The sequence below is a fragment of the Orussus abietinus genome, unplaced genomic scaffold, assembly GCF_000612105.2.
Source record: "Orussus abietinus isolate OABI.00-Male unplaced genomic scaffold, Oabi_2.0 scaffold13, whole genome shotgun sequence".
Classification (NCBI taxonomy): domain Eukaryota; kingdom Metazoa; phylum Arthropoda; class Insecta; order Hymenoptera; family Orussidae; genus Orussus; species Orussus abietinus.
The window spans coordinates 1,211-27,974 of NW_019394887.1; the positions used below are offsets into that span (position 1 = coordinate 1,211).

The 26,764-nt window shown below is 41.6% G+C and overlaps 5 protein-coding genes across 10 annotated transcripts; 3 read left to right on the top strand and 2 right to left on the bottom strand.

Moving 5' to 3' along the window:
* Window positions 1–504: 504 nt before the first annotated feature.
* LOC105698528 (cullin-2) lies at window positions 505–6,996 on the bottom strand. The gene is made up of 9 exons (XM_012422847.2): window positions 6,416–6,996; window positions 5,256–5,477; window positions 4,615–5,113; window positions 4,028–4,207; window positions 3,583–3,801; window positions 3,228–3,398; window positions 2,049–2,671; window positions 1,427–1,742; window positions 505–1,012 (listed from the first exon to the last, which is right to left on the bottom strand). Exons 2-9 carry the CDS (start codon window positions 5,372–5,374, stop codon window positions 881–883), a joined length of 2,259 nt encoding a protein of 752 aa, XP_012278270.1. The 5' UTR covers window positions 5,375–5,477; window positions 6,416–6,996; the 3' UTR covers window positions 505–880.
* Window positions 6,997–7,236: 240 nt separating this feature from the next.
* On the top strand, window positions 7,237–9,532 carry LOC105697108 (proteasome subunit beta type-3). The gene is made up of 3 exons (XM_012420148.1): window positions 7,237–7,366; window positions 7,768–8,333; window positions 8,631–9,532. The coding sequence occupies exons 1-3, from the start codon at window positions 7,364–7,366 to the stop codon at window positions 8,677–8,679; spliced, it is 618 nt and encodes a 205-aa protein (XP_012275571.1). The 5' UTR covers window positions 7,237–7,363; the 3' UTR covers window positions 8,680–9,532.
* Window positions 9,155–10,387, top strand: LOC105697104. The gene is made up of 2 exons (XM_012420133.1): window positions 9,155–9,252; window positions 9,667–10,387. Exons 1-2 carry the CDS (start codon window positions 9,198–9,200, stop codon window positions 10,320–10,322), a joined length of 711 nt encoding a protein of 236 aa, XP_012275556.1. The 5' UTR covers window positions 9,155–9,197; the 3' UTR covers window positions 10,323–10,387.
* A 504-nt stretch (window positions 10,388–10,891) lies between these two features.
* Window positions 10,892–17,855, bottom strand: LOC105697088 (facilitated trehalose transporter Tret1). 2 transcript variants are annotated; one of them, XM_012420098.2, is made up of 3 exons: window positions 17,749–17,855; window positions 13,344–13,651; window positions 10,892–12,780 (listed from the first exon to the last, which is right to left on the bottom strand). In XM_012420098.2, the coding sequence occupies exons 1-3, from the start codon at window positions 17,808–17,810 to the stop codon at window positions 11,492–11,494; spliced, it is 1,659 nt and encodes a 552-aa protein (XP_012275521.1). In that variant the 5' UTR covers window positions 17,811–17,855; the 3' UTR covers window positions 10,892–11,491. The 2 variants fall into 2 exon arrangements, with proteins under 2 accessions (XP_012275521.1, XP_012275531.1); XM_012420108.1 differs by lacking the exon at window positions 17,749–17,855 and adding an exon at window positions 15,817–16,174.
* Window positions 17,856–19,383: 1,528 nt separating this feature from the next.
* Window positions 19,384–26,733, top strand: LOC105697069 (carotenoid isomerooxygenase). Of its 5 annotated transcripts, XM_012420061.2 has the most exons (12): window positions 19,384–19,661; window positions 19,809–20,611; window positions 22,012–22,544; window positions 22,648–22,937; window positions 23,072–23,218; window positions 23,391–23,535; window positions 23,706–23,856; window positions 23,961–24,190; window positions 24,377–24,559; window positions 24,666–25,064; window positions 25,184–25,282; window positions 25,479–26,733. In XM_012420061.2, exons 3-12 carry the CDS (start codon window positions 22,419–22,421, stop codon window positions 25,650–25,652), a joined length of 1,944 nt encoding a protein of 647 aa, XP_012275484.1. In that variant the 5' UTR covers window positions 19,384–19,661; window positions 19,809–20,611; window positions 22,012–22,418; the 3' UTR covers window positions 25,653–26,733. The 5 variants fall into 5 exon arrangements, with proteins under 5 accessions (XP_012275484.1, XP_012275501.1, XP_023289165.1 ...); XM_012420078.2 differs by lacking the exons at window positions 19,384–19,661; window positions 19,809–20,611 and adding an exon at window positions 20,640–21,387; XM_023433397.1 differs by lacking the exons at window positions 19,384–19,661; window positions 19,809–20,611 and adding an exon at window positions 21,394–21,746.
* The last annotated feature ends 31 nt before the right edge of the window (window positions 26,734–26,764 follow it).

The following is a 26,764-nucleotide window of genomic DNA, read 5'->3' on the forward strand; positions in this document are numbered from 1 at the left end:
ATCATTTCAATGATTACATTTCCGACAGTGACGATCGTTTAAAAGCAGACGTTTAGTTTACCGTGATCTAGGTGGTCATCGTCGAAACATTGCATTTCAAGTAGATCTCATTTTGAATGTCGAACTGAGAATTCCTTTAGAGAACTTCAAGTTTTCTCGTCTATGCTCGGTTTGTATGCGAAAAGTATTGAAATTTTTTATTCTGATATCGCGACTCCCGAGCTGAAGTTCGTTCCTTTTAAAGTATTATCACTTTATCACTTTGCCGGCATGGAAAATACCCATGTTGTCGACGGGCGTTTGGTACAAAAGTTCCTAACCTCTTCATTTACAATTAGCGACTCCCAATTAAGAGGCTCGTCAAACAAAATCAGTGATTGAGAAACCGTTCGGCACTGCAATTAGTTTCAACGAGACATCATAGACTTGACCCAAGAGAGTCCATTTCAAAGAAATACCCCAACGAGGTCTTCGGGGTGTCTTGTTTGCACATTCTTTTTGGCGTAAAATAATAATATCCTCTTTATTCGGTGCGCATATATTACATTTTATTTAAATCAGCTAATTGAGATGATCGATCGGTTGATTTTAGTAGCGATTAAGCAATCGGAGATGCTCTCTACCGTTTTCGATAATTTAAACTTTGTACGAATACACATTGGAGCAGGTCAATGGGAATGAGATTCCCCTTCATCGAACGAGTTTTCGCAGTTTCATACCGATAGCTGAGTCCCGGATGGTTCGGTCCCAGTTGATGCAGGCTTTCGCTGCTTACTTCTTCGATACGATAAAGTCTTCCATCTGCTCCAATACCAATGCTGGGAGCAGGACCGGAGAGCGTTATGAACGAAATATATTAATCTTCGAGATTATGGCAGGGCTACGCGACGTACGAGTACTCGTCGGCGCTGTTTGGTGTACGTTCGATGTACTGCTTATCTATCAGGGCTTCGATGCACTTTTTGATCATGCCGATGGATGGAGCGAAAGTCAACTTAGACTGTCCGAGTACCTAGAAAATAGATTTTAACGTATTATAAAAGGTCAGCCTATATATTAGGAAGATCGAAAAGAAATTCATTATTTTTATGCTTCGAGTTTGGGGCAAAAATAATGGATTTCTTTCCGGTCCCCCTAAAATATCTGAAAAGTCAAATGGTTTGTGAAAGTATTTTCCGAATTCGGTGTACCGATTCGTTTAAAATTTTACCGCGCGATTATCCTGTATAAGTTTACTATTCAATTTGATGAGTTGATTAATTGAATAAACACCTCGTAATATTTTTATGAATGATAAAGAAAGGAATTTTCAGCACGTGTTCGATTCATTTTCAATGCATGGCTATTTATCAATTTTGACAGTGAAAATAGTTTATCACTTTGGTAATGACCGGTTGGAGTGAAGTATTAGAAAAAAAAATCTTACTTCCTGTATGAGTTGGTTATGTCTCAAGAGCTTCCTGCTCTTCATAATTCTCACTATAGCTGCTTGAAGGTAGAGTTTCCTATCATCGTCGACACTTCGGTGCGTCGCTTCCGTGTCATGAGGGGCAGTATCTCTTTGCAGAGCACCGGTGACCTTGAACTTGGTCCTCTTGTTAGAATAATCCAAGTTCAGTGAGAGGATCGTGTCTTCCTCGAGTTCGTTTTCCGTCGATTTCTTCAAGATTTTGCAGTCGACGAGACTCGCGGCATGTTTGGCCAACTGTTCATGGGAAAGTCTCAGTGATGCGGCTGCTTCCCTACAATTATTATAATCTTTTATATATATAAAAACCAAATATCACTCACTCACTGACTGATCATCGTCCAGCTTAAACTGCTGGACATAGAAACGTGAAATTTGGGGGTTATGTTCCTTTGGTAACATAGATGCTCGCTAAGAAAGGATTTTTCGAGATTCAACCCCTAAGAGGGTGGAAAGAAGTAAAATGGGTTTATGTCCGTTCAAGACTGCACAAATGTCATCACCAGGGTTCCGATAAAATTATCTGAAGCCTCGAAATGCAAAATGTACTCGGAGACGAACATAATTCGGTTAGCGTTACCTGCAGGAGATGGTGTCGCAGTGTTGGAAGAGCAACAGTAAGGCCATCTGGTATGTCTGAACAGTAACGACGTAAGGTTTTTTCAAGTAATTGAACTTGAGTTCGCCCTGGCACAAGTGATGCAGCCAAGTCAGCTTCCTGCCACTGAAGTGTGCATGGTAGAAGGTCTCGAAGGCTTGCACTGACTTTTCCAGCTGTTGTGGGACATGAAAGGGTCCTGGTGACGGAGGCAAGCCCAGTGGCCAGGCCCCAGCCTGAAGTACGTAGATCATGAAGCCTATTCCCAACTGGTTCTCCTCGTCCCGTTCCCTTAAACTGGCCACGAATTTTGCGTTCAAATCCGCCGAGACGGATATGTCGGTGAACATGCGATGCAGCTTGTTGGTGAACTCGTATCCGCAGGCTTGTTTCAGTCTATCGATCATGGCCTCCTCGAATTCCATCGCATGGGACTGCTGGTGGATCAGACGCTTCGCTAACATGCGCGCGTAGAATTTCTGGAAGACGTCTTTGTCATCCACGTACTTAAAGACAGTAATGGAGCGATCCAGTTTCTTGTCGATCTCAGTGTCCGAGACACCCTTTAGTGACTTCTTCAGCAGGGAGTCACAGTACTTTGCTAGCTATGAGGAAAAAAGATTAGGAACTTTAGATAGATTAAATAAATATTCAGTGCTATGTAAGTAAACTATTACAAGAAAAAAAAAAAAAATTAACTGCCCGAGTCTTTCTCCGAAGTTTGATGGAAAATGGTAATGCAATTATACACGTGTAAGAACCACGGATATTAAATTGATATCTTTGCTATATGATTTCTATACCCTTGAATGTACATTCCAGCAGGTCAAACATTAATGACACGAACAACCAGGGACTAAGAGATTTGAGAACATTATCATTTTTTAATTCTAATTATTGTCTTGTAATCTGTGACTAAACGACTCGTCTATTAAAATGATATTTCTGTAGAATGACAAGGATGAAAAAAACAAGGAACAAAAAGATAACCTGCTACTCGAATACACCACCGAAATAGGTTTCATATAAAAATTGAATCGAATATAAAAAAAGAGTATCCTAGGTCTAAATAATTTTTTTTTAAATATAAGGTAAAACACTTATAAATATCTGAAATATAAACGATATATATTTTACAGAACCTGAAAAATGATTTCTTACTAGTTCTGGGGCACGTGCCGGTTGTCTTGGGGCTGGCCTATGATTGACCATTGCGGAACAAGCCTTATCGAGGGCACCAACAAACGCTTGATCACCGTTAAACACCTCTTTGATCATCTCAAAGTATTTCGAATGCACATCCAGTATGCTCTCCACAAATTGCGTGTGTACCTAACAACGTATGGGTTTAATTCATTTTGTCAGAACATGTCAAACTCCTCGATGAATCTGAACGGCATATATGTATCGAACTCAGTGAGTGCGCAGTTCCGGCGAAGCCAATATCATAAGGGCAATGAGTGTTACGAACATAAATAATTGCCAATTGTTTTCTAGAATCATTCTTAATCCTCACATTTTCTCCATGTAATGCACCGATGGCTTGCAATCCTTGCTGCGTAATGTGCTGTGTAAGCTTCTGCACCAATGGAACGAGGCCCGAAGATAATGGCCTCAACAGAGGATACAGCAACGACAAGTCTCTTCGTTTTTCTTTCTCTATCATTTGGTCGGTTTCGACGTGCAACCAGGCGACATGAGCAGCGATCATTTTCTCTTCGCAGCACAGTCTAACCTGATGGAAGTTGACATTGATCTTGCTAATTAGTAATAAGTCCATAACGCAATTATATCTTTCATTTAAGGGGATGTGAAAGCAGCATGCAAAAGGTCAATCGTTCATGAAACTTTTTTTTACAAGTTCGTAAAAAAGTTTCATCAACTATTCAGCTTTTGGATACAAGCATGGAATTTATTGACTAACTTTTGTCAAAGTTAAATTAAGAATTTAACATTTTTACCTTTGGTACTGAGCTAGCGTGAAGAAATTTGTAGGCTCTTAATTCTTCCTGGGTTAGCCAGCATGTGACTCGTTCCATATAACGAGTTACGTCGGACTGTTGTAACAATTCCGATGCTTCTCTTGAATAAAAGTCTCCACTCGCTTCTAGAAAGGGGGCTTCAAAAATTTCTTGATACAACTGTTGAAGGATATAAACTATTAAAATGAAGAACAATATAAACCAAATCTGTCTTGATTTTCAGTTTTTGTTGTTTTATTCCTGATGCTATCGATCTCAAAAGCACGATCTAGTTCAACTGATTAAAACAAAATATTGGAATACAAATAACGAACGTAATTTGCAACGTCTTAATAATTTTAAATTCACTACTACTATTTGTCATTACATATTATGTAGATCAACTCGAATAAAAATGAAAATCAAGATTAATTATACTTCCACTGTAGCAATTCAGTTACATAATTATTTTATTTATACACATTTCAGAGAATACTCAGAGAGAGAGAGAGAGAGAGAGAGAGAGAGAGAGAGAGAGAGAGAGAGAGGAACCCATAAAATATGAAACGATATTACGTGAAACTTACGTGTAATTGTCTATTCATCTTATACTCTTCTACATGGACAAAACTTTCGACAACACCAGAAATCACGTCCGAGGTGGCTGGTTGAGTCTGTCCAACACGATCTGCATGGATCGCATCCAGAAGAAGTGCCACCAAGGATTTCCTTAAAGGAGTGATCATTTTCTTTTTCCAGATGTCAAGACCCAGTTCACCAATTTCCATTTGCTCCTGGTAGTCCGCAGCTGTCGACGTCAAAGCTCCATAAATGATCTCTGCTTCAGAGAGTTTCTGCTTCCTTATATATTGTTGATTTAAATAAAGGTACAATCGGTGTAGACAATTGATGCCCTGAGAGTACTGAGTCCAGGTGGAGTGATAACTCTGGAGCAGTCCAATGTCTCCTTGCATTTGAACCTTTTTCAGCAAATGCGTTACATGGTCATCGAGGAACCTTTTCGTCTCGTCGTATAGTCGGTCCGCCAATGGCTCCGGTTGTGCCACGCAAAGTGAGTAAACGTCACTATAAATTGTCCATTACGTTAACACTTATTTTTAAATGAAAGTCGTTTGAAATTGGTATTCAGGTGATGTGAAAGAGTCCGCCTATATGTATATAGGCTGACTATATTTTGTTTTAAGTGATATTTTATTGTTATATATACCTGAACCTATCGTTCCACACTGCACGTGGCACACTTGACATCGTGATGACATTTTTCACGGTCTCCTGTAGCAAGTTCCAGGTTTTATCAAAATCTACCTCCTTAGACTTTAGCGACATTCTTCCGTCCGCCTTCTATCTCTGTCAAGCCGAGACCAATTGTGCACCACTTTGAATTCTCAATTGTGAATCTTAAGAAACGTCAAGGGCAACAATGGAATACCTGTAAACAATATCATGAAAACAATTCGACACTGAAGCTCAGTAAGGCGTTATTCAATTTTCAATTCGTTTTCACGTAGAAGTGAATGTTAATAAATAAATATTAAACAGTTCTTAGGAATCATCCTCGAGGCTTCTAAATAATAAATTTTAATCTATCAATTGGCTGAGAATGCATGACACGACGCATTAAAACACCGATTTTATACACTAAAATTCGGCGACATATATAAATAAACCTTTAATTTCATTGCAAAGTGTTTGCACAAATTAGACAATTAAAGTTACTGGTTTAAATTAATGTTCCTAATAACGTATGTAAAACAAATCTATTGGATTATTTAGTCGATTACTTCAATCTGCATTTACCTAAAAACATATTTCAATTTCATGGTCAATATGAACTTTACAATTTCTATAAATTCTCACATGAAATCAGTCACTTAATTACTGATTACTCAGATTCTCCCCATTATTCAATTTATTCCCACTTTGTCTCAAACACAGATCCTTAGATTTCACATAAACGATCTGAAGACGTTATCTAGATCCGTTACCCATTTTTCTCATAATAAAATTGCATTCTCAACCAATCGTCTCACAAGCACCATTTACCTCGACTTAAGGAGTTACTACCAATATGATTCGATAAAATAAAGCTATACGCCGCAATGGAATATAGTCAATTGCTGACAAAACTGGCCAACAAAGGAATACCACGGGTGTTCTGAGTGACTAAATAAATTCACCCAAGAATACACACAACGGAAGAACACATTAAGCCAGTCTGTCGATTCGATAGGTCGATTCGATAGCCCGATTAAAAGGTACTAACTGAACAAATTTGCCCAAGAATACATGCAACAGAAAAACCAATCGAGCCAATCGGTCGACACGATAGCCCAATTACAAGCTACTTTGATCTCGTTCGCATCGTACCGGTAGTCCTGAAGCGCAAATCAGTTCTGTATTGTCTCTCTCGTTACACCGATCTCATTTCCAGCTGACCGGTCTCGCAGGACTCGTGGATCTCATCCTAAATTGAAACTAACCAGCCGCTCCAACAAAGCTCGGTGCACCGCCCGAGAAAGTCCCGGGGTCACGAAAGCGCGTGTTCGCTTTCGAGGTTATTTATTTTGGGTGGCCGTCGAGTCATTCCAAGCTACGAGAGGCATGACACTTGCAATAGCGGAGCCTTATCTCGGCGTCTTCGAGACTTTTCTTGCCCGTTCACTCTCGCTCCGTCCTTCTCACTCTGCCAAGGTCTCGTATGCTCCCCTCTCTTTCAGCCTGTCAGGAAAACTCCCGGAAGCCGTTGAGCACCTTTTGCTTCAGTCCGGCTAAACGCGCGGACGGGTTAAAACTCCCACGGGTCCAATATTTGAGAGACTTTCCTCTGTTCCGATATATCGAGAGATATCATTACACCGCCATTTTCTTCTTCGCTCGCTACTCGGCTGCTCGTTCTCTGCACGCGCGAAGAGGGCGATCACGGAAAAAGTTTATGACGTCACACCAGGAAGCGGCGGTGCATCGAGAGGGAAGACCTCTCGTCAGATTCTTCATTAAACGATGGTGGCTCCATCATGATGTACCAGTACAGTGGCGGTTAGAGTTGGGCAGAGATGAGTTGGGAGATTGCTTACGGGCAGGATCGCGCGATCGCACCGGTCCGATAAAGGATCGACCAATCACGGTCCTTTATCGGGCCGGTGACGTCATCCAATCACGGAGTCGGTCACTTGGGTTCCATTTCTACATATAATTCACAACCCATGGCTGGTTGTAACTGGTGAACGCTGGTGAAGCTCGGTATTGCGAAAATTTACAAGCTTCGCCGCTGCATTGGAGTTTTCGAAGAAAACTATCGTTTCCTAACTCATCGAAATGGTAATTGCTTTAACAAAAAATTCGAAATTACTTTTTACTTTCAATATTCAATTATGTTGACAGTTTATTTAAATCATAGTGTTTCATTGTTCGGATAAAACAAACAAGTTTACGTATAGGTTATGGTAATGTCAATCCCTCAGATGACAATGCATATTTGCAATATAAAGTATGATGTTACAACTTTGCAATTTAACACATCTTATTTAAAAATAAATCCTCGTGTTTAATCTAAAAATCATGATTCTTTTTATAAGGGCATGTCAATGCTATGACAAAATTCATGTGATATGTTGGTGTACTACGTCATATTCTTCGCAAAGTTAACGTGAACCTTATATTGTTGTAATATAGAATTTTAGTGTTATAAAGGCATTCTTTGATGATTGAATTTGTTGTAGAGTATTCTTTCGTACAATGGCGGTGCCATAATTGCGATGAAGGGAAAGAACTGTGTGGCTATCGCGGCGGATCGTCGGTTTGGTATACAGACACATACGGTGGCGTGTGATTATCAAAAGATTTTTGAAATGGGTCCCTACTTATATCTGGGCCTTCCTGGCCTTGCAACCGATACACAAACCGTGATGGAAAGACTACGCTTCAGGTTGAATCTATATGAGCTAAAAGAAAATCGTAGAATTCATCCAAAAACATTTGGTAACATGGTTGCAAATATGCTTTACGATAAGCGATTTGGACCTTACTTTGTCGAGCCAGTAGTAGCTGGTTTAGATCCAGAAACCTTTGAACCATATATCTGTAATATGGATCTTATTGGTTGCATCAACTCACCAATGGACTTTGTAGTTGGTGGTTCTTGCACAGAACAGCTTTATGGAATGTGCGAATCCCTATACGAACCTAATATGGAGCCAGTCGATCTGTTCGAAACTATTAGCCAAGCTCTGGTTAATGCATTCGACCGTGATGCGATCTCTGGTTGGGGAGCCATCGTACACGTTATGTATGTATGATATCAAGAAAAGTTAATTCCATGAATCAAACGATGCATATTTTTATTAAGCCAATGACAAGACTTATATAAAATTGTTAAGTTTATTATGTGATCGTCTAATTTTCTTCTAGATTGATTCCATAAGATTTTGTAAGGAACAATTACATTTTACTTATCTTTTATGAAACATGATGCTAAATTGTTGACAGTGGGAGAATTTGAAATTATCTTTTACATTATATGCTGTATCAATTTCTTAATTTGAAATACTTCCCCTGTTTAGCTGACATTTTCGATTTGTTTTAGAGAAAAGGATAAAGTGACAACAAGAACCTTGAAGACGCGAATGGATTGAAGTCCACTGTTAATTGTAATAATTATTATTGTTGCGTTCAAGGAATCGAACGAGCAGAGATAATGGGAGCCTCAATAATTAAGATAATAATAAAGTATGTTCCATTTGACCATTTTCACAGTACCACGGATGTAGCAGTTTATAATTGTCTGAAATCATTCCGATCCTGAAGCAAATTACACTTTTATTAACTAATTCATTCCTTTCCCATTCCTGACATGCTTTCTGGTGTAAGATGGTATACGGTGCAGTAGCTTTTTGTTGTGTGTAGTCACGTTCTCGAACTAAGTGTTCTTATCATTTAATATTGCGTTTAAAATTCCCTCCATTTTTTTCGATCTGGTGATTTCCAATGATGTAATTTCTTAAAGATTAGCAACCCCGCTTGGAAGTTGTCTACAGTAGGGATGTTCGATTCTCTTAGTAGGATCGATTCTTGAATCGAACATGCCTAGCTACAGTTGCCAGTAATAAGATGGCCGAATAATTTCATCTTGCTCGTTTATGATTGAGAAAAAATGGCTTTTCACGCGTTTTGTAAAACTTTCCGGCAACTAAAACTTTACGAGGCCGGTGAGATTACACTTTCAATTCTTTTAATTAACCTCTGTTACAATGAACAACTTCGTTATGTATTAAAACTTCCTTCTCTCGTAGATAACCTTACTTTTCGGATCGTCGATTTTATTTAGACAATGAATTCTTTTTTTAATTAGACAGAAATACTTATAGTTCGAAAGTGTGAAACGGTTTGGACTTAAGTTAGAGTAATTTTATAGATTATGCGGTAATCGTTAATCTGTCCGAGATCCTGTTTCTGTGTCAAGTATTTGAATAAAACATTTGTTGTCGACGGGTCTTATATTATTCATTTCAATAAGTATTTTGGGATTTTATTTATTGCGATCTTTTATTAATGGTTTTATCGAAGTATGTATTGCTAATGGAGAAACCATGTTTATTTGCTTTGTGTTAAATTAATTCCAGGTGCTCGTGTCTTAAAATGTCATAGCGCGTTGCAGTCTACGCTTTCTACGCAGTCGGTTTCATGTCAAGACAAGCCAGAGCTTCTTACTGCATTTCAGGCAATTGGTGAAATTCGCATAGGATTTTTTCCTATGAGGATAAACATTGACATTGGTCTGCCACAGATAAGAGGAATAGTTCCACCTGTAACTGAATTACCAATTGTTCCTATAATTAGAATCAGGGAACCGCCGGTTAAAGTGCATGTGGATAATGGGGAAACAAGGCGTGTTTCAATAGAGGCCCCGCAGCAAGGGATAATCGAAGAAAAGCAGGCTGCCCGTTTGATTGTTATTAGAAGGCGCAAAATGAGGAAGCATAAGCTACGCAAGCTCAGGAAAAGGATCAAGTTCATTAGGTTGAAAATAAGGCAGAAACGAGAGTTAAAGAAGGAAAAGATTTTTCAAGCCGAGTTGCTGGCACAGATCAAGCAGGCAGAAAATTTCGATGCTAAAGAATACGTAGCATCGAGAATCAAGGAACTTACTAAAGAGGAATTACCTAAGAGGTATCGGGGTGAAGTTCTGCCAGTAGATTTAATTAGAGAATTCCTGGCGAATCATGCAGCAAGGAAAGAAGAGAAGAGGAAACGCCACCAGCGGCGGCTGACTCTCTAAATTTCATCGTTTGTATAATTAAAGCGATTTGTAAATAAGGGAAAAGTAAAACTGATAACAAGTAATACGTTCAATCTTCTACCTGCCACTCAATGCAGAAATTGACGTTCAATTCAATATTGGGATAACTGTTATGCCAAATTACAAGTTAATTTTGTTCTCAGAGAACTGAACATGATTTAAAAAAAGGAAATTATTAGAATTAAGACTGTAACAGGAATTTCTGTTTGTAACAGGAACATAGGATAACCTAGGAGGGGGGATGGAGCTCCCTTTGGGGGCTCCCTTCCTTTCCCGATAGTTTCCGAGTTACGGCCCTCCAAAGAACCGACCAATCAGAGCGCAGCATTTTTATTTTCGCTGTATCTCCGGAACCACGGGTCGTAGAAAAAAACTAGCAAAAAACTAACATGTCTAGACAAACTTTAGCGCTTTTCGATCCTGTTTTTTCAGAACCATCTGGTACGCAAACGGTTAAACGTCTATTCGACAAGTTATTAAATAAAGTAATTCTGAAAGTCATCAAGTAGGACAAGCTTTTAAAAGGTCAAATCGAACGAATCAAACAATCTTTTACAAATGATTTAATCGAGTTTTCTTTTCTTTCTCTCTTTACAAAAATAAGTCACTTGCGCGTTCAGCTCTTATTATCTACTATGTACATTGGTTCCGCCGCAATAACATTCTAAGTAAGTGTACCTCTTATGCAATGCGAATTAGGAATGCAGTAGGTACGCACTGATTCCATTTGCCTTCGGAACAACTTAATATCGACGTAATCCTGTGTTATTTATATATTTCATTTATAAATAATTCTCCGTCGAGTTTATAATACTATAATACAATAATAGCACCTGTCAATTCTGTTCAGCAAAGCATACTTTGCACGAAGCACCATAGTCCAAGACCTTGTCTGTGGTATCAAATAATTGTCTCTTTGTCAAAGATTCTAGCTAATTGAACGGCGTTCAAAGTCATGCAGTTCCAAATTATTCAATACAGCCTTCTTAATACCACGAGGTGAAGTGAAACAGCTTCTTTGTCAATAACTCTCTTGTGCTCGAAGAGTCATGCTTCGATTCAATGTCCTCTTTTTATCCTCATCGGAGATCTTTGGATCATGTTCCAATGAACTAGCACAATTGGATACCCAGAGTTTCCTTCAATCGTCACGGTAAAACATGTCCTTTCTTAATTTCCAAGATTTTTGGCTTATGTCCGATCCTGCCAGTCTTCAAGGTATTACTCCTGCCCGAGAAGTAATCCTCTATCTCTTGCAGCGTTTTTCCTTTAGTCTCTGGCAGACAAATATAAAAGTATATTGTCCCAAAGAGAGATATGCACCCATACATGATGAAAGTTCCATGTCTGGTCATAAGATCGGAGAGCAGTGGATAGGTCTTGACAACCATGAATACAAAGGAATGCGCAGCCATGGTGGTCAGTCCTCCGATGGTGCCCCTAACCTGAACCGGATAGACCTCTCCGATCATGACCCAAGGTATCACCAGGAATCCTAGAGTACACGTAATGGTATACGAAAATATACAGAACACAGGCACCCAAGTCCACGTAGGAGTCACACCGATGTCAACCCAGTAGTCCTTCAGCCACATGTATCCACCTAATCCAATCATGGATAGTCCGCAACCCACCGAAGAGATCATTGTCAAGGGCCTCCTTCCACATTTTCTACACAAAATGCAGGCAAAGATGGTCGACAGTAGTCTGATGACTCCTAGGATGACCGCAGCCAGATATTTATCCAACGAGGCTCCAGAGTCTTTGAAGATGTCCACTGCATAGAAGGTTATGGTGTTCGTTCCGGACCACTGGTAAATCAAAAAGTAAAGGAACAATAATGTGAAAGGCTTTAGAGCGTTCGGCTGTAGAAGAGCTCGAACTATTTCCCGGAGACCCGTGAGCCTCTTCAGGTTGTTCTTGTTCGAGAAATCAACCAGAGCCTTCATCTCCTTGTCTAGGTTATACGTGCTGCCTCGGAATTTCTGGAGGGCCTTGCGAGCCTCTTGGGGGTTATTCCTGGATATCAAGTAAGAGGGTGTCTCCGGAAAGATGAACATCAGAAGGAGAGCCATCAGGGGTAGAATGGCACTTATTCCAGCACAGATGTTCCACCGGAGCATGCTACCCAGAGCGTATTCGATGAGCACTCCAGTGCTCACTCCGACACTAGCTACAGCTGTCAGCATTCCTCGGAGATGAGGTTGAGTCACTTCGCTGGTGTAAACTCTTGCCGGTGCTCCTACCATACCCGAGCCCAGGCCTACGAAGAATCTTCCTGCGTAGATCATTCGAATGTCCGTAGCGGTGCTGATCAGGATCCAACCTAGCAGTGCTGGAATCTCGGTTATTATCAAGGATCTTTTCCTGCCTAGGATGTCCATCATGTACCCCGAAGTCAGGCAGCCAATTGGTGTGCCGATGGCTGACATGCTGGCTGAAAGTAAAGTTCACCCGATTAACATTGTATATACATTTTCACTCGTATCTTATCGAGACCTCATATTACCACGGATTTAGAATAGCAGCGCATGAAACATTTGGTTTTATCCCGGTGAAATGCGAGTTTATCGATTACCAGAGTGTTCTAAATTGTCGTACAATTGTCCTGACGCCATCGTTTCTCATATTTGAGCCTTCAATAATTGTATGTCGATCGAAATATGACAGGTCAACGCCATTTTGGTTCTGGTCCGGACTAAGTTAAAAATTTGGTTTGATCGATTGAAAATCGAAATTTGGAAAGTGCGCTCACGAGTCATGTGTCAAAGATTCGGACGGTCCCGTCTGGTCCCGTCCAATGCTCTTAAAGAAAACGTCTTATTCGAGTCGACTGATTTGAGGAGGGTTTCATATCACCTTAAAGTCTCAGCCGGTTCGGTGGAACGCTTTCTTTTTGAAAAGAAAAGAAAAAAAAAAACGTGTGATATTCGAATCAACTGGTTCGAGACGGGCTTTACTTCACCGTCGGACTTGGTAATTTCTTCTAAGATGTCTTACCGATCCATGACTCTTCGGACTCCGTATTAATGGTTATCATGCTGTCAGGCTCCTTGAGCTGCGGAATGGCAATGGCCGAGAATCCGAAGACCATTCCGGTGTTAATGGTGCCGAGTTGAGCCACGAAGGCAGCCAACACTTGTCTGAGCGCACTGCCTCTCTCGGTCTTCCCAGCTTCTGGATCATGTTGGGATCCATTCGGCGTCAATGGAGTTCTTCCATCTTCCAAAGCGGCCGGCTGAATCTTAGGTCGCATCGACGAGTCAACCAGAGATGTCTTTTCCGGGTCGACCGTCTCCGCATTCTTTCTGTATTATAAGTATAAGAGAAAAGTTACAATCGTTAGTCTTCTCCCATTGTATCTGTACTGATAAATTCGGTATATCCCTTTAGGTTTAAGCCCGTGACTCGCGGAAGTTGTTCGTCTCGTCCAAGGACGTTGGAATATTCTGCAAGCAGCTTTGGCACGGAACTTGGAAAAGTATTTTAAAATCGAGAGGCAGTGGCCAAGTATTCGAAGGCTCAAGTGTACGTCGATGTACATCGATGGACGTGAATGCTTTCCCTTCGTATATTGGCGGCAACGTATCTGCAAGAAGGACACTCATTTTCGCCAGTGTACGCATCGGAATGCAAGTGCACGTAAACGTACATTAGTGCAATATACGCGCATTTACTATATATACCTGTACGTACACTGGCGCTCATGAATGACTTCCTCGTGTACATGGCGCAGCCTGGTGGTGGTGACGTAAACGTAACATAAAAAACGAGCTCGAGAACTTATGTACTTGCGGTACCTGATGTATAATAAACTGTAAAGCAACTCATTGAACAATAACAATGAGTACGTTTAATTAGAGGAGCATGTCTAGCAAACCCTCTAATTGCCTATTCCCGATCCTTGAAAATCACTCGTGGATCTAAAGCACGAAACTCGGTGCCACCTCCTCGGTTGTCCTATGATCCTGTTCCACCTCTGGCCCCTTGCAACAGGAACATAGAACCACCGAGGAGGTGGCACGGAATTCTCCCGGGCAAAAATTGTAGGGGTTGAAATTTCCGATTTCTAACGATCATAGGACAACCGAGGAGGTGGCACCGAGTTTCGTGTCTTAGATCTACGAATGGTTTTCAAGGATCACCCTGAAAAGCCTGTCGCCCGAGTTATGAGACAAAAGCCACGCGTGTTGCAACTAAAAATAAAATTCGACGACTTTCAGAATACCTTGGGGCCCCTCAAAGGCGTCGTTATACCATGAAATTCGTAACACTCGATTAAACAAAATTGTCTGATATTTGCGACATCTACTCATTCTACCTGGACTTATGGTGCAGGGAAAAAGGGGTGAAATATAAAAGAAAGAAACTATCGAGTTGGTATTGTATCATTGGTACTGTACTACATTGAATTTAATGAAACATACGTATAAATCGAAATGTACGCTTATAAATGTGATAAAATGATTAATTTTTGAACTGCAGTTATTTAAAAGTGTATGGTCAAATGTGATCCATTGGATGTTTACTTCCGCGTTATAATCGCAGACAGATAAGCAACGAAATGTTTAGGTTAGATGTCATTGCTGTCAAGTCTCATGCCAATTGACTCTTCCCTTGACTATTTGGCAGCGATTAGATATGCGCGAGCGCGTTTCAGAAATGAAGGAGTAGGGTTCAAAGATTAACACCTACTACTTCTACTTGAGAGTAGACACAGTCCTTGTGCGTTTGACACGAAACCAAGTCCCGCAAGTATGTTTCATTTGAAACACTATGAATCCATTAATCTCAAGGAAAGGATCTTTTTACAGACGCGAAGAGATCGTTCGTCTCTCGTGAAGATCCAAGTGCTATTTTAATTCGTAAATAATAAATCGCCCAGACGTTGAAAGATCAAATTATTAACTACTCAGTGCACGCGTAATTGGTGCGAGTCTTAACAGGGAAAAAATCCATCTAATGTACGATGGAAATTACGAGTAATCAGATGACAGCTATAGAATGCCGTCAATTTTGCCAACATGTCTTAATCCGCTATTTAAAGTTTAACAATTGTTTATGCCATTATTGGCAGCATTGTTCTCCGGTAATTGGTTCTCATAAATATGCACCGCGCAATTGATGCAACTGCATAAATTCCATACGAAACTCAAACGCAGCTGCTTCTAAAAGGAATTAACTTCTGTCATCCTTTTCAACGTTTCCCTGTCTATTTCGGTCTAGGCTTCACTATTCCAGTTTTCCATACATTCCATGGAAAATCTTGGATTTTAAGCATGTCAGGAATAGGAACTGCGGAAACATACAGTCCCATATTCACGTAAATTACATCACGTATGAAATTTCTTAAGTAAAATACCTAGTAATTCGCTGTAAGAAGACTGCGCACAATGACTCATGCTCGAGGGTGTACGTGGCTAAAATCGCATCAGCCCCATAAACCCAGAACCAACAATTGCGTCATACTCACTCCGCCATGGTGTGCGTGAACGAGTCTGGTACTTTCGCGAAGTCGCAGTTGGGTTTCTCCTCAAAACTCGTAGTTCATGACCAAGGTCCGCTAGCGGGCCTCACTTCCCAAATCCGTATCCGCGAGGATCTCGTTTCAAAAGATGAAAGAAAAAAAAGAAAAGAAAGAATTTAAGCTTCCCGATTTTTCTCACTCGATCGCGCCGAGTACGTGCAGTTTTTTCCTACGCCCGCGAGACATTTGCACGATCGTGGATCAGCCTCCTTCTCGATTTGACGGCAGCGACTGTCCCGCCTCGAGTCACCCGGTACGAATCCGCGACCAGAGGAACGCGGCCTCGCGGGTGTCGCCGAGGAGAAGCGCGCGGCGAATGGCGCACGCGGCTACGCCTGGAGCTTTATATAGACCTTGGTCGGCCGTCGGAGGAGAGGGGGGCGCAGGTCTCGCGACTACGCCTCTAGGCGGCGCTACGGACGCGTGCAAATTAGAGTTCGAAAATTCTCGTGACGGCGGGGGTGCCGCCGCCGTTGTGAGAGTCGCGAATAAATTGCGTTAAATGTGATAACATTTGCTTAAACAAAGTATTAAAGGTAGCAAAACTGTAGATTAAAGGGTACTTCTCACCCGAGGCCAAAAAACGAAACAGCAGCAACATACTAAGACTCATAGAAACGAAAGTATAAAACGCTACAAACCCGCTACAGTTTTTATCGCGAGAGATTACGAGACTGGACTTTGGCGAACTTTTGAAAAAAGTTTGTTTCTTTTTAAGCCTTGATGAGTACCCGATGGGGTTATAAAAAGTAAATACTACATTTATAGCGGCCATGAAAATATCGTAAAATCACATTTTTTACGATTCACAAAACCATTTCGATTGTATTGAGCAATGAGCAACGATTGTATTGAACAGTGAAAAATGTGATTTCAGGGCCTTAAATTGTGCCATTAACGTTATCGATTTTTGGTATTGCATTTAGTTTTGTTAGCATTATTAAATAATTCAAGAGTGCAACATTTTAATAGGTCAGTGTGGACGAGCATGGGTATCGTAATAGTTTCAGATTCTTATATTTTACCAGCACTCGAAACGTCACTCGTGACTGATTATCTCAAATTCTTATCACTGAGAATCTTATCAACTAAATATTATCCCCGACTATTCAATAATTATGCAATAGGTCTTAGCACAGCTCGGTAACGGAAGAAGTCAAGTAAAAAGGGAATATAATTCTTGTTCACGCAATCAATTTTATCGTCACACTCTTTTACCTTCTCAGCGTAGATTTTTTGCAACCCATTTATTTACTATAAGAAAAAATTGTACTTGTTTGTTACTAGGAGGGTTCCGAAGAATTTGGAGAAAGAGAAAGAATGTTGGAGATCGAAAGATGATAAGCGAGACCGAGCGAACCGAGATAAGAGAAATCGTCATATTCCGAATCTCCTCCTGCACTAGACAGGATGACAAATACATTGTTAAGTAGGATTGAAATGAAACATGTGACCAGAGTTATCTATTTATTAATTAAAGAGGAACTTTTATTTTACATTTTAGATGTAGGAAATAAAATTTGCTGCGGTGAATTGGTACCGAATATTTCCCTCGGAAATAATAATACTAAAATTTCGGTGTTTCTTGGCAGGGAGTCAAAGATTGATTTTGAAATTCTTCGGGAAGCCTGTCGACTCGTGACTAAGGTTAAACATCTTAATCCACACTTTTTGCTCGGACAGCCACGAGCCTCGTATCTTCCCCTGATCGTCGATAAGGTGATACTCGTAAATAAGCTTATTTGATCGAAGCTTTATCGGAGAAAATAAGAATGGCGTGGCCCGGTTATGCCGTTATTTACAGATGATTTCTACGGAAGGCCATTCCATGTGCAGCTCGTAACTCGTGACTAACCGTCTAAGTTGGCGGGTACTCACAGGTGCCACCTGGTGGAGCTGCTGCCATTGGAGAAGGTGTCGTAATTCCTGATCTCGTTCATGCCAGGTGTCGGTCGGGATTCGGTTTCGCCTCGGGACGAGAGGCGCGCTCCGAGCGGTCGGGGATTAAATAGTTTTCTGCCGCTTATCGACGAGCCGTCACGAGTTTCCGTATCGGGGCGGCTTCTCTTATTTTTTCCGAGCGAGTCAACGCCGATAGGTCAGGCTCGCCGTCGACCTCTGCACTCGTTCGCGACGGTCCGCTTTATCTAGTTTTACATTTCGCCGTTTTTATGCATATGCCCCCTACGTTATCTATTTATCCAAATAGAATTCCGGTCGAGGGGGCATTAACTCAGGAAATCATGTATTTTAACTCTTTGAAGTGATACGAAAGGGTCATTCTATATGTACGAAGCGTCAAAATATTTCTCTAACTTTTCTCCAAACTGGATCCATCGATCCATTTGACATTTCAACGCGTCATTATGGAGGCCCTGAAGGCGTTAACGAGAGTTTTCACCTTTATAATTACATTCTAGCCTCACTTTGCACAAGTTCCTTTGCGTCGACTACTTCGCACCTCAGCGACGTTTTCAAGTACGTTACGGAGTTTGATAAGAGTCGAGCCGTTCGTTTTTCGCTCCCAAAATGCAAAATGCAAAATGCATTTGGAGTTATAAATAACTAAGTTTCGCGTTTTTAGAAATTAATTAAGTTAGAACGAACAAGACAGCGCAATTCATTCTGAAGAAATTTGACGCAGCCAATTCAGGTTGGAATGTCATCGCTTGCAGGGCACTGATAAATCCATGATTAACGAAAAAAACATATTATCAATGAAAACAACCAAGTTTTTTTTTCAAACTACTCACTCGCTGGCCGTTACTAAGTTTGCACCGATTAAGCAGGTTTAATGAGATTTCAGATAAAAAGAGGTATCGAATAAAAATCCTCGCCACAATATACGTTTAACGTAGCTTTGACGTTTCGTTCACACGCGAAATCGTCAGGCATTGATAAGAATGCGATAAGTAGAACTTCTGTTTGTCACAAACGAAGTCACATGCAAATTTCTACGCCTCACCTGGGCTCCTACTTTGTTACTAAACAACCTGTTCCGAGGTATATTTTCGTCCGCAAACATTAAATCTTATTATCAAGAGATTTTTAGATTTACCTTTTACTCTTCAAGAATGTCTTGAGTGAAAATTGGGCGATCTCAACTGAAGTAAATCATTTCTTTTTACGAAAATCATATATTTCGTATTTATTGTGCAGTTGTAAAAGATTCCGAAATTTATGGCGAATACGTATCGAATTGAGAGAAAAATTCCGTTAAATGAACTATTTTTCAACTAGTTCTTACAGTTGAAAAAGTACTTGGATACTTTTGGTAGTAAAATTAATATTTGATTTCTGAAGTAGGAAATCTAGTAATAGTTATTATAATAGTTTACCTTCTGACGCTTCTTCCCGTGTCGCGACTAGCACCTGCGCCGAGTACGCTGCTCCGTCGGTAAGGAGACGCACTGCAGCCGCCGGTAAAAGTCAGCCGGCCATGCGCCGGCGCCAAGCCGTCTGATTCGGAAGGAAGCACGCGCACGGACGGAGCGCCGATAATTAATCAATCGAATCGCGGGCCCCGAGGTTACGGAAGCCGCTCGCCGAGACGACTCCTAACCTCTGCCTCTTCTCCTCTGGCCGTTCCGGTGATTTCCCTTTTTCTTCCACCCTTCTACCCTTCTACCCTTCTTCTCTCCGTCGAAGCATTCACACTTTGGGGCGTTATCGGTGCAGCCGGTTATCGACGGAAAGATTCCCGGGAACGATATATCGAAATGCCGATACGTCGCCGAGATATCGAGTGTTGATCATTTCTTAAGTCCTCGAACATCGAACATGCAATCTCGGTAAGTCCGAGATTCCTTTTTTTGGTGCAATTTTGTGATCGTTTATAGAATGTTTATGCGTGTAGGAGTAACGTGAGGTCTTTAGATTTAATTGTTTGTTTTGAAGTAGGCGAAATGGAATTGATGGATGGTCTCGTTGTTTTGTAGGGCGGAGGTTTAAGCGGGATCGCGGAATCGCGCGGCCGGATTCGAAACAAGTCTTTGGTTACCCAACGTATGTAAAGCGTAATGTCAATTGCAAATCACATGACCACCGGTCGAGCAGGTTTGCCAACTTGTACAGGAAAAGGTGTTCCCCTCCTTTAAAAACACCCACGTCTCGCGTGCTCGGCGGAATTGCATAAAACAATCAGGCGGTCGACAACGATGCCTGATCAGGAGTTTAAACACGATCTAGCGAAACGACCGTACCGTTGAAAGAAATAGAATAAGTTTCGCGCCATATACTACTACATGCCAAGAAAGAAACTACGGGGAACAATCGACTGATATCTACTTTTGAGTCGACATTGATAATAAAGAGCGGTCAAATCAATTTACCGGAGAAGAATAATTGCCATTTCCATTCGAATAGAAAGAATAGAAAGTTTCATAAATGTATCACCTTAAATCCCCATACTTATATCTTTTCTTAAAAAGAAAGGAGCCACTCGGAGGAGTGGACAAAGGAGTGGAAGAATCGCAGCCGTGACGTAAAAATGGACGGGGGAGGATCCGGATTGGTCACCGATAACGGCGACCGCTGGACGCGGGCCAGGGAAACGATCGATTAACCGCGCCACCCAGCTGATAAGGGCGTGACGAAACGAGTCATGTGCCTTTGGCCACGTGAGGCCGTAATCGGGTCTCTTCCGGTGACGCGTACGTATCGCCGAGTACGCACGTTCGTTGCATGCACACGGTCGTTGCGGAATGGATGCCTGACAAGGGGCCAAAAAATTCATTTCTAGGTGAGATACCTGTGACCATCGAAATTACCCCTATTGCCCCCATTTACCTTAGATTGCATACGCGTAAATGGAGCCGCTCCCAACGACGAGCAAAAAGAGTAGGAGTTTGATTGCCGTATTTACCTCTAACGGGTTTACCGGTTTCCGATTCGGCAGAAACGGGGAAAAGATATTTTCGCGCGATGCCATTGTTGACCCGACGTATCGCGTTCGGCATTCGTTGGAACTCGATAACGGACGGACGTATGCATTTCTCCGGGAGGATTTTCTTTATCCCGACTGTTGTTTACCAGGCCAGGGAGCGAATGACGCGGGAACCACTTTTCCTCTTGTCGGTTTCAGTAGATCCGAAACGTTCACTCGCTTGTGCCAGAGTTTCGAGGAATGGGCGCGACGTGGCTTAACCAAGAAATTGAGACTCTAACAATGTAAAGCAGGCCATTGATATATCGTTCCACGTGACCCGCGTTTACCTTACGCATACGTTCCTTTAAAATGTAACCTTCTCGTCCGCATCGCGCACCATCAAATTGTTCATCATTAAATTCGTACGGAGGCGACGTCAACCAATGTAATTCTACGGAATTCAATGTAAAAAAAGTTATGTCAACGTAAACGTTCGATATGCGTCGGCAAAAGAGGCATTTTGCAGAGGCACGCAATGAGTTATGCGCATAATTGGCTGGACTTTACAGCGGATTCTCTGCGTGTGCGTGAGCCGAGGCACGTCCAGTCGCGATAACTTGACATTTACAGCGAAGCCTCGATTGAACCGCGTAAGTGAGCAATGACACATTTGGACACGGTGCACGCGACAATCGCGTGCTAGTCACGAGGCGCGTGCAACAAGCGCCTCGCGACAAACAATGGCATTGAAATTAAATTAGCCTAGCCATTTGCACGTTGACTTGCAAGCGACATCCCGAGGTGCGTGCTGCATTCTGCATCCTAAAATTCTTTCACAGGCAGTCTCTTAAAGGGTTCACTTCGATATAGAAACGTTTCATTTTACCGGGAAAATTGCCTACTGAAAGTGGCGTCGCAGCAAATGAAGACACATCGTGTCGGAGATTTTCCTTCGCTCTCTGTTTCTAAATGATGCACACAATGGGGCGAGGCAAGGAAGTTTGGTAATGTAAATGCACTTGGAAATGAGTTGTATGCCCTGTTAAAATATTTCACAAAATGACCAATTCCACCGAAGAGAGTATAGATGAATTTGAGTTTATCGAGCTTCGTATCATCTTAAAAATCAATGTCGTGGGACAATATCGGTCGCGTGTCTCTTCCTTTCACGTGTCACGGTCGCATGCAACCCGAAGCCTTAAGCTCGGCACGTGATTATCCCTAGGGTTTCCGGTGGTCGATTTTCGTTTAAGGCGATTACAATGCTTTTTAAGTCAAGGGGCCATTCCGACTTGCATCACTCGCCGGTGAAAAGTTCCCGATGATGGATTTCACCCACAAGCGCGTCCACCAGATCCTGACGTCCATCTTGGAGCCACTGGAGATCTTCGAGGCGGACGAAGATCATCTCGACGAAGGGGTCTCTTAAGAAGCCATCCCGACATTTTTTCCTTTCCTGAACCGAACGGAGTTGAAAAAGCTCCGCACAGCCCCGTAAAGATCGGACCGCTCGAAAGGAGGCGCCGCCTCAATCGACGTGGCAATGATCGACGAAGAAGTCGTTACGAAGACCGACAATTGTGTCCGGGCTTAAATCAGGGCCTACAAGTATACGGAAGTAATGGCGTCGACTAATGGGCCGAGATTTGGTGCTAATTTAGAATAAATCGAAGGTGTCAAGATGAAGCGTTCGAGGATCTTGCGATCCAAGTCGGAAATCGATTTCAGTCGGAAAGTGAACGTGATCGATGAGTTATTAGGCCTGGACGTGAATCACCTGAGAACTTCTAGGACCATGACCTTCGGCGTGAGTTTGTCTGGAATTGAACGCGAATTTAAGTCGAAATACTTCACCTTATAAAGGGATACACCACTTGAAACGTTGCGCTACGTTTGATTTAATATTTAAGCGGGAAGGCGAGGGAAGCAAGACGTTAATTGGTCATTCCCAAGAAGACGACGACGACGACGACGACGACCGCGGCGACGACCGCGGCGACAAGGTGTTTTGGCCCAATTGCGATTCGACAATATGGATGAGGTCGTGCGAACGGGAGGTCATCGATCCGATCAAGGGCAAGGTCACCGGCGCGATACCAAAGTGGCTCCGGGGAATTCTGCTTAGAAACGGACCCGGCAGTCTTAAAGTTGGCGAATACAGGTTCCAGCATTTATTCGATAGTTCTGCTTTGTTGCACAGGTGAATTCAAATCATTCGCTTATTTTCTTAGGGCCGGTTGCACCAAATATTACAAAATTAAATGGCGGATCGCTTTTATTGTTCTAATGTAAAGCTCCAAGATGAAAATATGAAATGGATCCTCCTTACGTTAGGTTCGAGATTGCAGATGGCGGAGTGACCTATCAAAATCGTTTCGTCGAGACCGACGTTTTTCGAAAAAATCACGAAGCTAAGAGAATCGTTGTGACGGATTTCGGAACGAAAGCCGTTCCAGATCCCTGCAGAAGTATTTTCCAGAGGTTTGGAAAATCTTTCATTGCAATTAGTACCTCTTCGTTAATTTAACACTTGAAATTTCTACTGCTTGTGTTTGCGAATAACATTTGTCCGCATAATATAGATTTTAACCGACAAAGTATGGCTGGCGATATTTATATACAAGGTGACACTGAAGAAGAAAATGATTTCTAGGGTCGCCTCGGCTTTCAGTCTCGTGAACGACACTTCTGATAATTCGATGATATCGGTTTATCCTTTCGGCGACGAATTTTACACCTTCACGGAGTCGCCAGTTATACATCGAATAGACCCGAAAACATTGGAAACGAAGAAGAAGGTATTTCAAAGTGCTCGGAAGAATGATCGAAATTAAATAATAAGTACAGAGAATTTGTCAATATCTTTCACCGGCTCGAAAAGTAAAATCAAAGCAATCAATGTCGAAAATACTAATTATACGTTTCTTTTCTTCTCAGCAGTTAATATTACCGATTTATGTATACGCAGGTGATCCTTTCGGATTATGTAAATATTGTTAATCATACATCCCATCCACATGTTCTGAGCGACGGCACGGTCTACAATGTAGGAATGAGGATAACTCCTAGAGGGCCGGCTTACAGTGTCGTGTGTTTTGCTCCAAATCGTCTCGCGATCGGTGAGTCTTCTACAAATATCTACTGTATGCATATCCGACAGCCACATACGCTTATTTCGCTTTGGTTTAACTTTGGCCGAATATAGGTATCCGATATTTTGCAGATCACCCCGGAGAAGCTAAAGAGCTTTCTATGTTCGACCAGGCTACTATAGTAGCTTCTGTACCCGCCAGACGAGTTTTGAATCCATCGTACATGCATACTTTTGGAATTACCGATAATTACTTCGTCATCATTGAACAGCCCCTGTCAGTGGCACTCGTTAGATTGGTATCCTGCAAAATCAGGGACGAACCCATGTACAGCTGTCTGAAGTGGTCCGAAGAGGATAAAGTAAATGCTAATATTCTGCTCTTTTACGTTATACGTAATCAGCGCAAGAGAGTATCTGAAACTGAGCCTTGATAATAGATTGCAACGATCTTCTAACGATAAGAGGGAAATTAAAAAACTTGATTATCAGAAATCAAGATATTTCAATCATAATTCAATTTTATATATTATTCCTTATAATTGCAGACTTTGATTCACGTCGTATCCAAAAACACTGGCCGGGTAGAAAAGACTTTCCGGACGGAAGCCTTCTTCTTCTTACACATAATTAATCAATTTGAGACCAGAGATCGAGACCACATTGTTTTGGACATTTGCTGTTACAGAGATGCAAAGATGCTCGACTGCATGTACATCGACGCTATGAAGGTAAATATTTGCAAATTATTCTCAATCAATTTCGGGCGGAAGAGTTTATCGAGGATCGGCATAAAGACGTCGTTACGGAGACTTACTAGTTTTAAATTGACTTTAGAATATGCACAGCAATCCCGATTATTCGAAAATGTTCCGAGGAAGGCCGCTGCGTTTCATATTGCCCATGAAAACTCCCAACCCGGAAGTGAGCCCCGAGGAAAACTTGATAGGAGTGAAAACGGGGCACCGAAGTTACCACGATACGAAAATGGACCCGAAGGTCGACCAGGTTCTAGACCCTTTCGAGGAAAATGAGACCGAGGCAGAGCCAAGCGATGTCTTGAAGAGGGAGCCTTCCGCTCATAGGCTCGAAAGTGGCGAGACTTTCGTCAAACCAGAACTGCTCTGTGATTTGGGCTGTGAAACTCCCAGAATTAATTACGAGCTTTATTTGGGACGGGAGTATCGATACTTTTACGCGATTTCGAGCGACGTCGACGGCGAAAATCCCGGATCGGTAAGGAAGGAATCGCATTTTCCATTATCCATTTCGATTCAGTGCAAAACTAATGTAGTGATATTTGTGTTATGTTTATGCGAACAGTTCACTTTTTAAGCTTATATTTTATGTTTCAGATCATTAAAGTCGACACGATGACGAAGACCAGAAAGGTTTGGTTTGAGAAAAATATTTTCCCGAGTGAACCGATTTTTGTGCCCGACCCCCACGGCAAGGTAATTTCGAATACACATCTTTTTTATCCGTGATATTATTTAAAACGATTTTGCCGATTTTGCCGATTTTGCCGATTTTCAAGGCAGCATCGAATTTATTTTGCTATCATCTCGAATTTAACTTTGCATCTTGCAATTGGCAATATTCCTATCAGTCGGATTTATTCAGGATCCAATTGTCATTTAATCTTTGCAGAGCGAGGACGACGGGATTGTGGTAAGTTCATTAGTTTGGGGCCAGGAACGCGAAAACGAAGTCGGACTTTTGATTTTGAACGCCCAGAATTTGCAAGAAATGGCGCGAGCCACGTTCAGTACACCAGGACCCGTGCCGAAGTGTTTACACGGGTGGTTTAGTTTAAACAAGTAATTTTACATAAGTATCTGTAAGGCGATATGCTTGTAAATCCGTTGAGAGATGCCCCAGCCCGTTAGAAATACTGCAGAAATACTGCAGAAATACTACCATAATTACTTTAACCTCTAGAGACAGGAAAGATAACAAAGCCATTCTCGGGAATACAAAATATCTAAATACATGCGCTGTAATTAATGTATATTAGAATTAATGCAATCCACGTTGCATAAATTATAGCGACTAACTCTGACGCGTGCGCACAATTGCGGAGAAATAATAATAATAATCACATAAAATCACGTCAAGTACAATAAGTTATTTTAATGACTTTTGCCCGAGGATGGTACAGTATTTACACAGACGGGACTAAATGTCAGGGAAAACAAATCCACAACAATAACAACGTAGGGTCGCCGTAATTCTCCTCGCCCGGGACAATTGACCTCTTAATTAATTGCGAGGTGAGGTGATATTCACACGCAATTGGCGTCTACGGAGCTCTAAATCTTTTTCGCGTCAGTCTGATGGAATGTAAAATGGCTGTAAATGGCCCGGGGCACGCTCGAAAATCTCTAGATTCGTATTTCATCTTTTTCAAAGTCCTCTACTTCTTTCTTCTTTTCATCGAGGTCGACATTTGCGCAAACGAGTTCCCATGAATTCGTATATGGCTTTTTCAAGAAGCGGCCATTTTGGAGAGCTCCAAGTGTTGAACTCAACGAAAGATATCCTCCCCGTTCTCGAGTATCGCTTATCATCTGCTCGAAAGAATATGTTTTTCGGCACTTTGCTGAAATTATTCATGTTTGTATTTATTTTTATTACTAACTAGTTTCGCAGATCGCGGCCCCTACGTCAAGGAAACTTGTGAATACGAAGAGTCTCTCGCGGAGGCTCGGTCAGCGAATTACAAAGCTGGAAAATTGCCTAACAAAAAGGAAAGATTAATCGCTGCCGGTCATTGAAATTAGTATTTTCTTAATCTTGTAATCACTATCGATAGAAAATGTCAATCGTTGATAAGGTAGTCGTTTTCAGCCAACGGATTAGCCATGTAAGCAGGAAATAAAAATATCCTTTTTATACCAATCTACCTCTTAAGACCCCGAGTTTACTATAATTAC

Coding starts and splice junctions, on each gene's coding strand:
- LOC105697108 (XM_012420148.1), top strand. Junction 8,334..8,630: donor GGAGCCATCGTACACGTTAT/GTATGTATGATA, acceptor GATTTGTTTTAG/AGAAAAGGATAAAGTGACAA.
- LOC105698528 (XM_012422847.2), bottom strand. CDS start 5,374: ATGTCGCTAAAGTCTAAGGAGGTAGATTTTGATAAAACCTGGAACTTG. Junction 2,672..3,227: donor CGGCACGTGCCCCAGAACTA/GTAAGAAATCAT, acceptor TTTTCCTCATAG/CTAGCAAAGTACTGTGACTC. Junction 1,013..1,426: donor ATAACCAACTCATACAGGAA/GTAAGATTTTTT, acceptor TCTATTTTCTAG/GTACTCGGACAGTCTAAGTT.
- LOC105697069 (XM_012420061.2), top strand. CDS start 22,419: ATGAAGCGTTCGAGGATCTTGCGATCCAAGTCGGAAATCGATTTCAGT. Junction 23,219..23,390: donor TGCAGAAGTATTTTCCAGAG/GTTTGGAAAATC, acceptor AATGATTTCTAG/GGTCGCCTCGGCTTTCAGTC. Junction 25,283..25,478: donor TGCCCGACCCCCACGGCAAG/GTAATTTCGAAT, acceptor TAATCTTTGCAG/AGCGAGGACGACGGGATTGT.
- LOC105697088 (XM_012420098.2), bottom strand. CDS start 17,810: ATGAACGAGATCAGGAATTACGACACCTTCTCCAATGGCAGCAGCTCC. Junction 13,652..17,748: donor AGCTCCACCAGGTGGCACCT/GTGAGTACCCGC, acceptor CTTATAATACAG/AAAGAATGCGGAGACGGTCG. Junction 12,781..13,343: donor GTCCGAAGAGTCATGGATCG/GTAAGACATCTT, acceptor CTTTACTTTCAG/CCAGCATGTCAGCCATCGGC.
- LOC105697104 (XM_012420133.1), top strand. CDS start 9,198: ATGGCTTTTCACGCGTTTTGTAAAACTTTCCGGCAACTAAAACTTTAC. Junction 9,253..9,666: donor ACTAAAACTTTACGAGGCCG/GTGAGATTACAC, acceptor AATTAATTCCAG/GTGCTCGTGTCTTAAAATGT.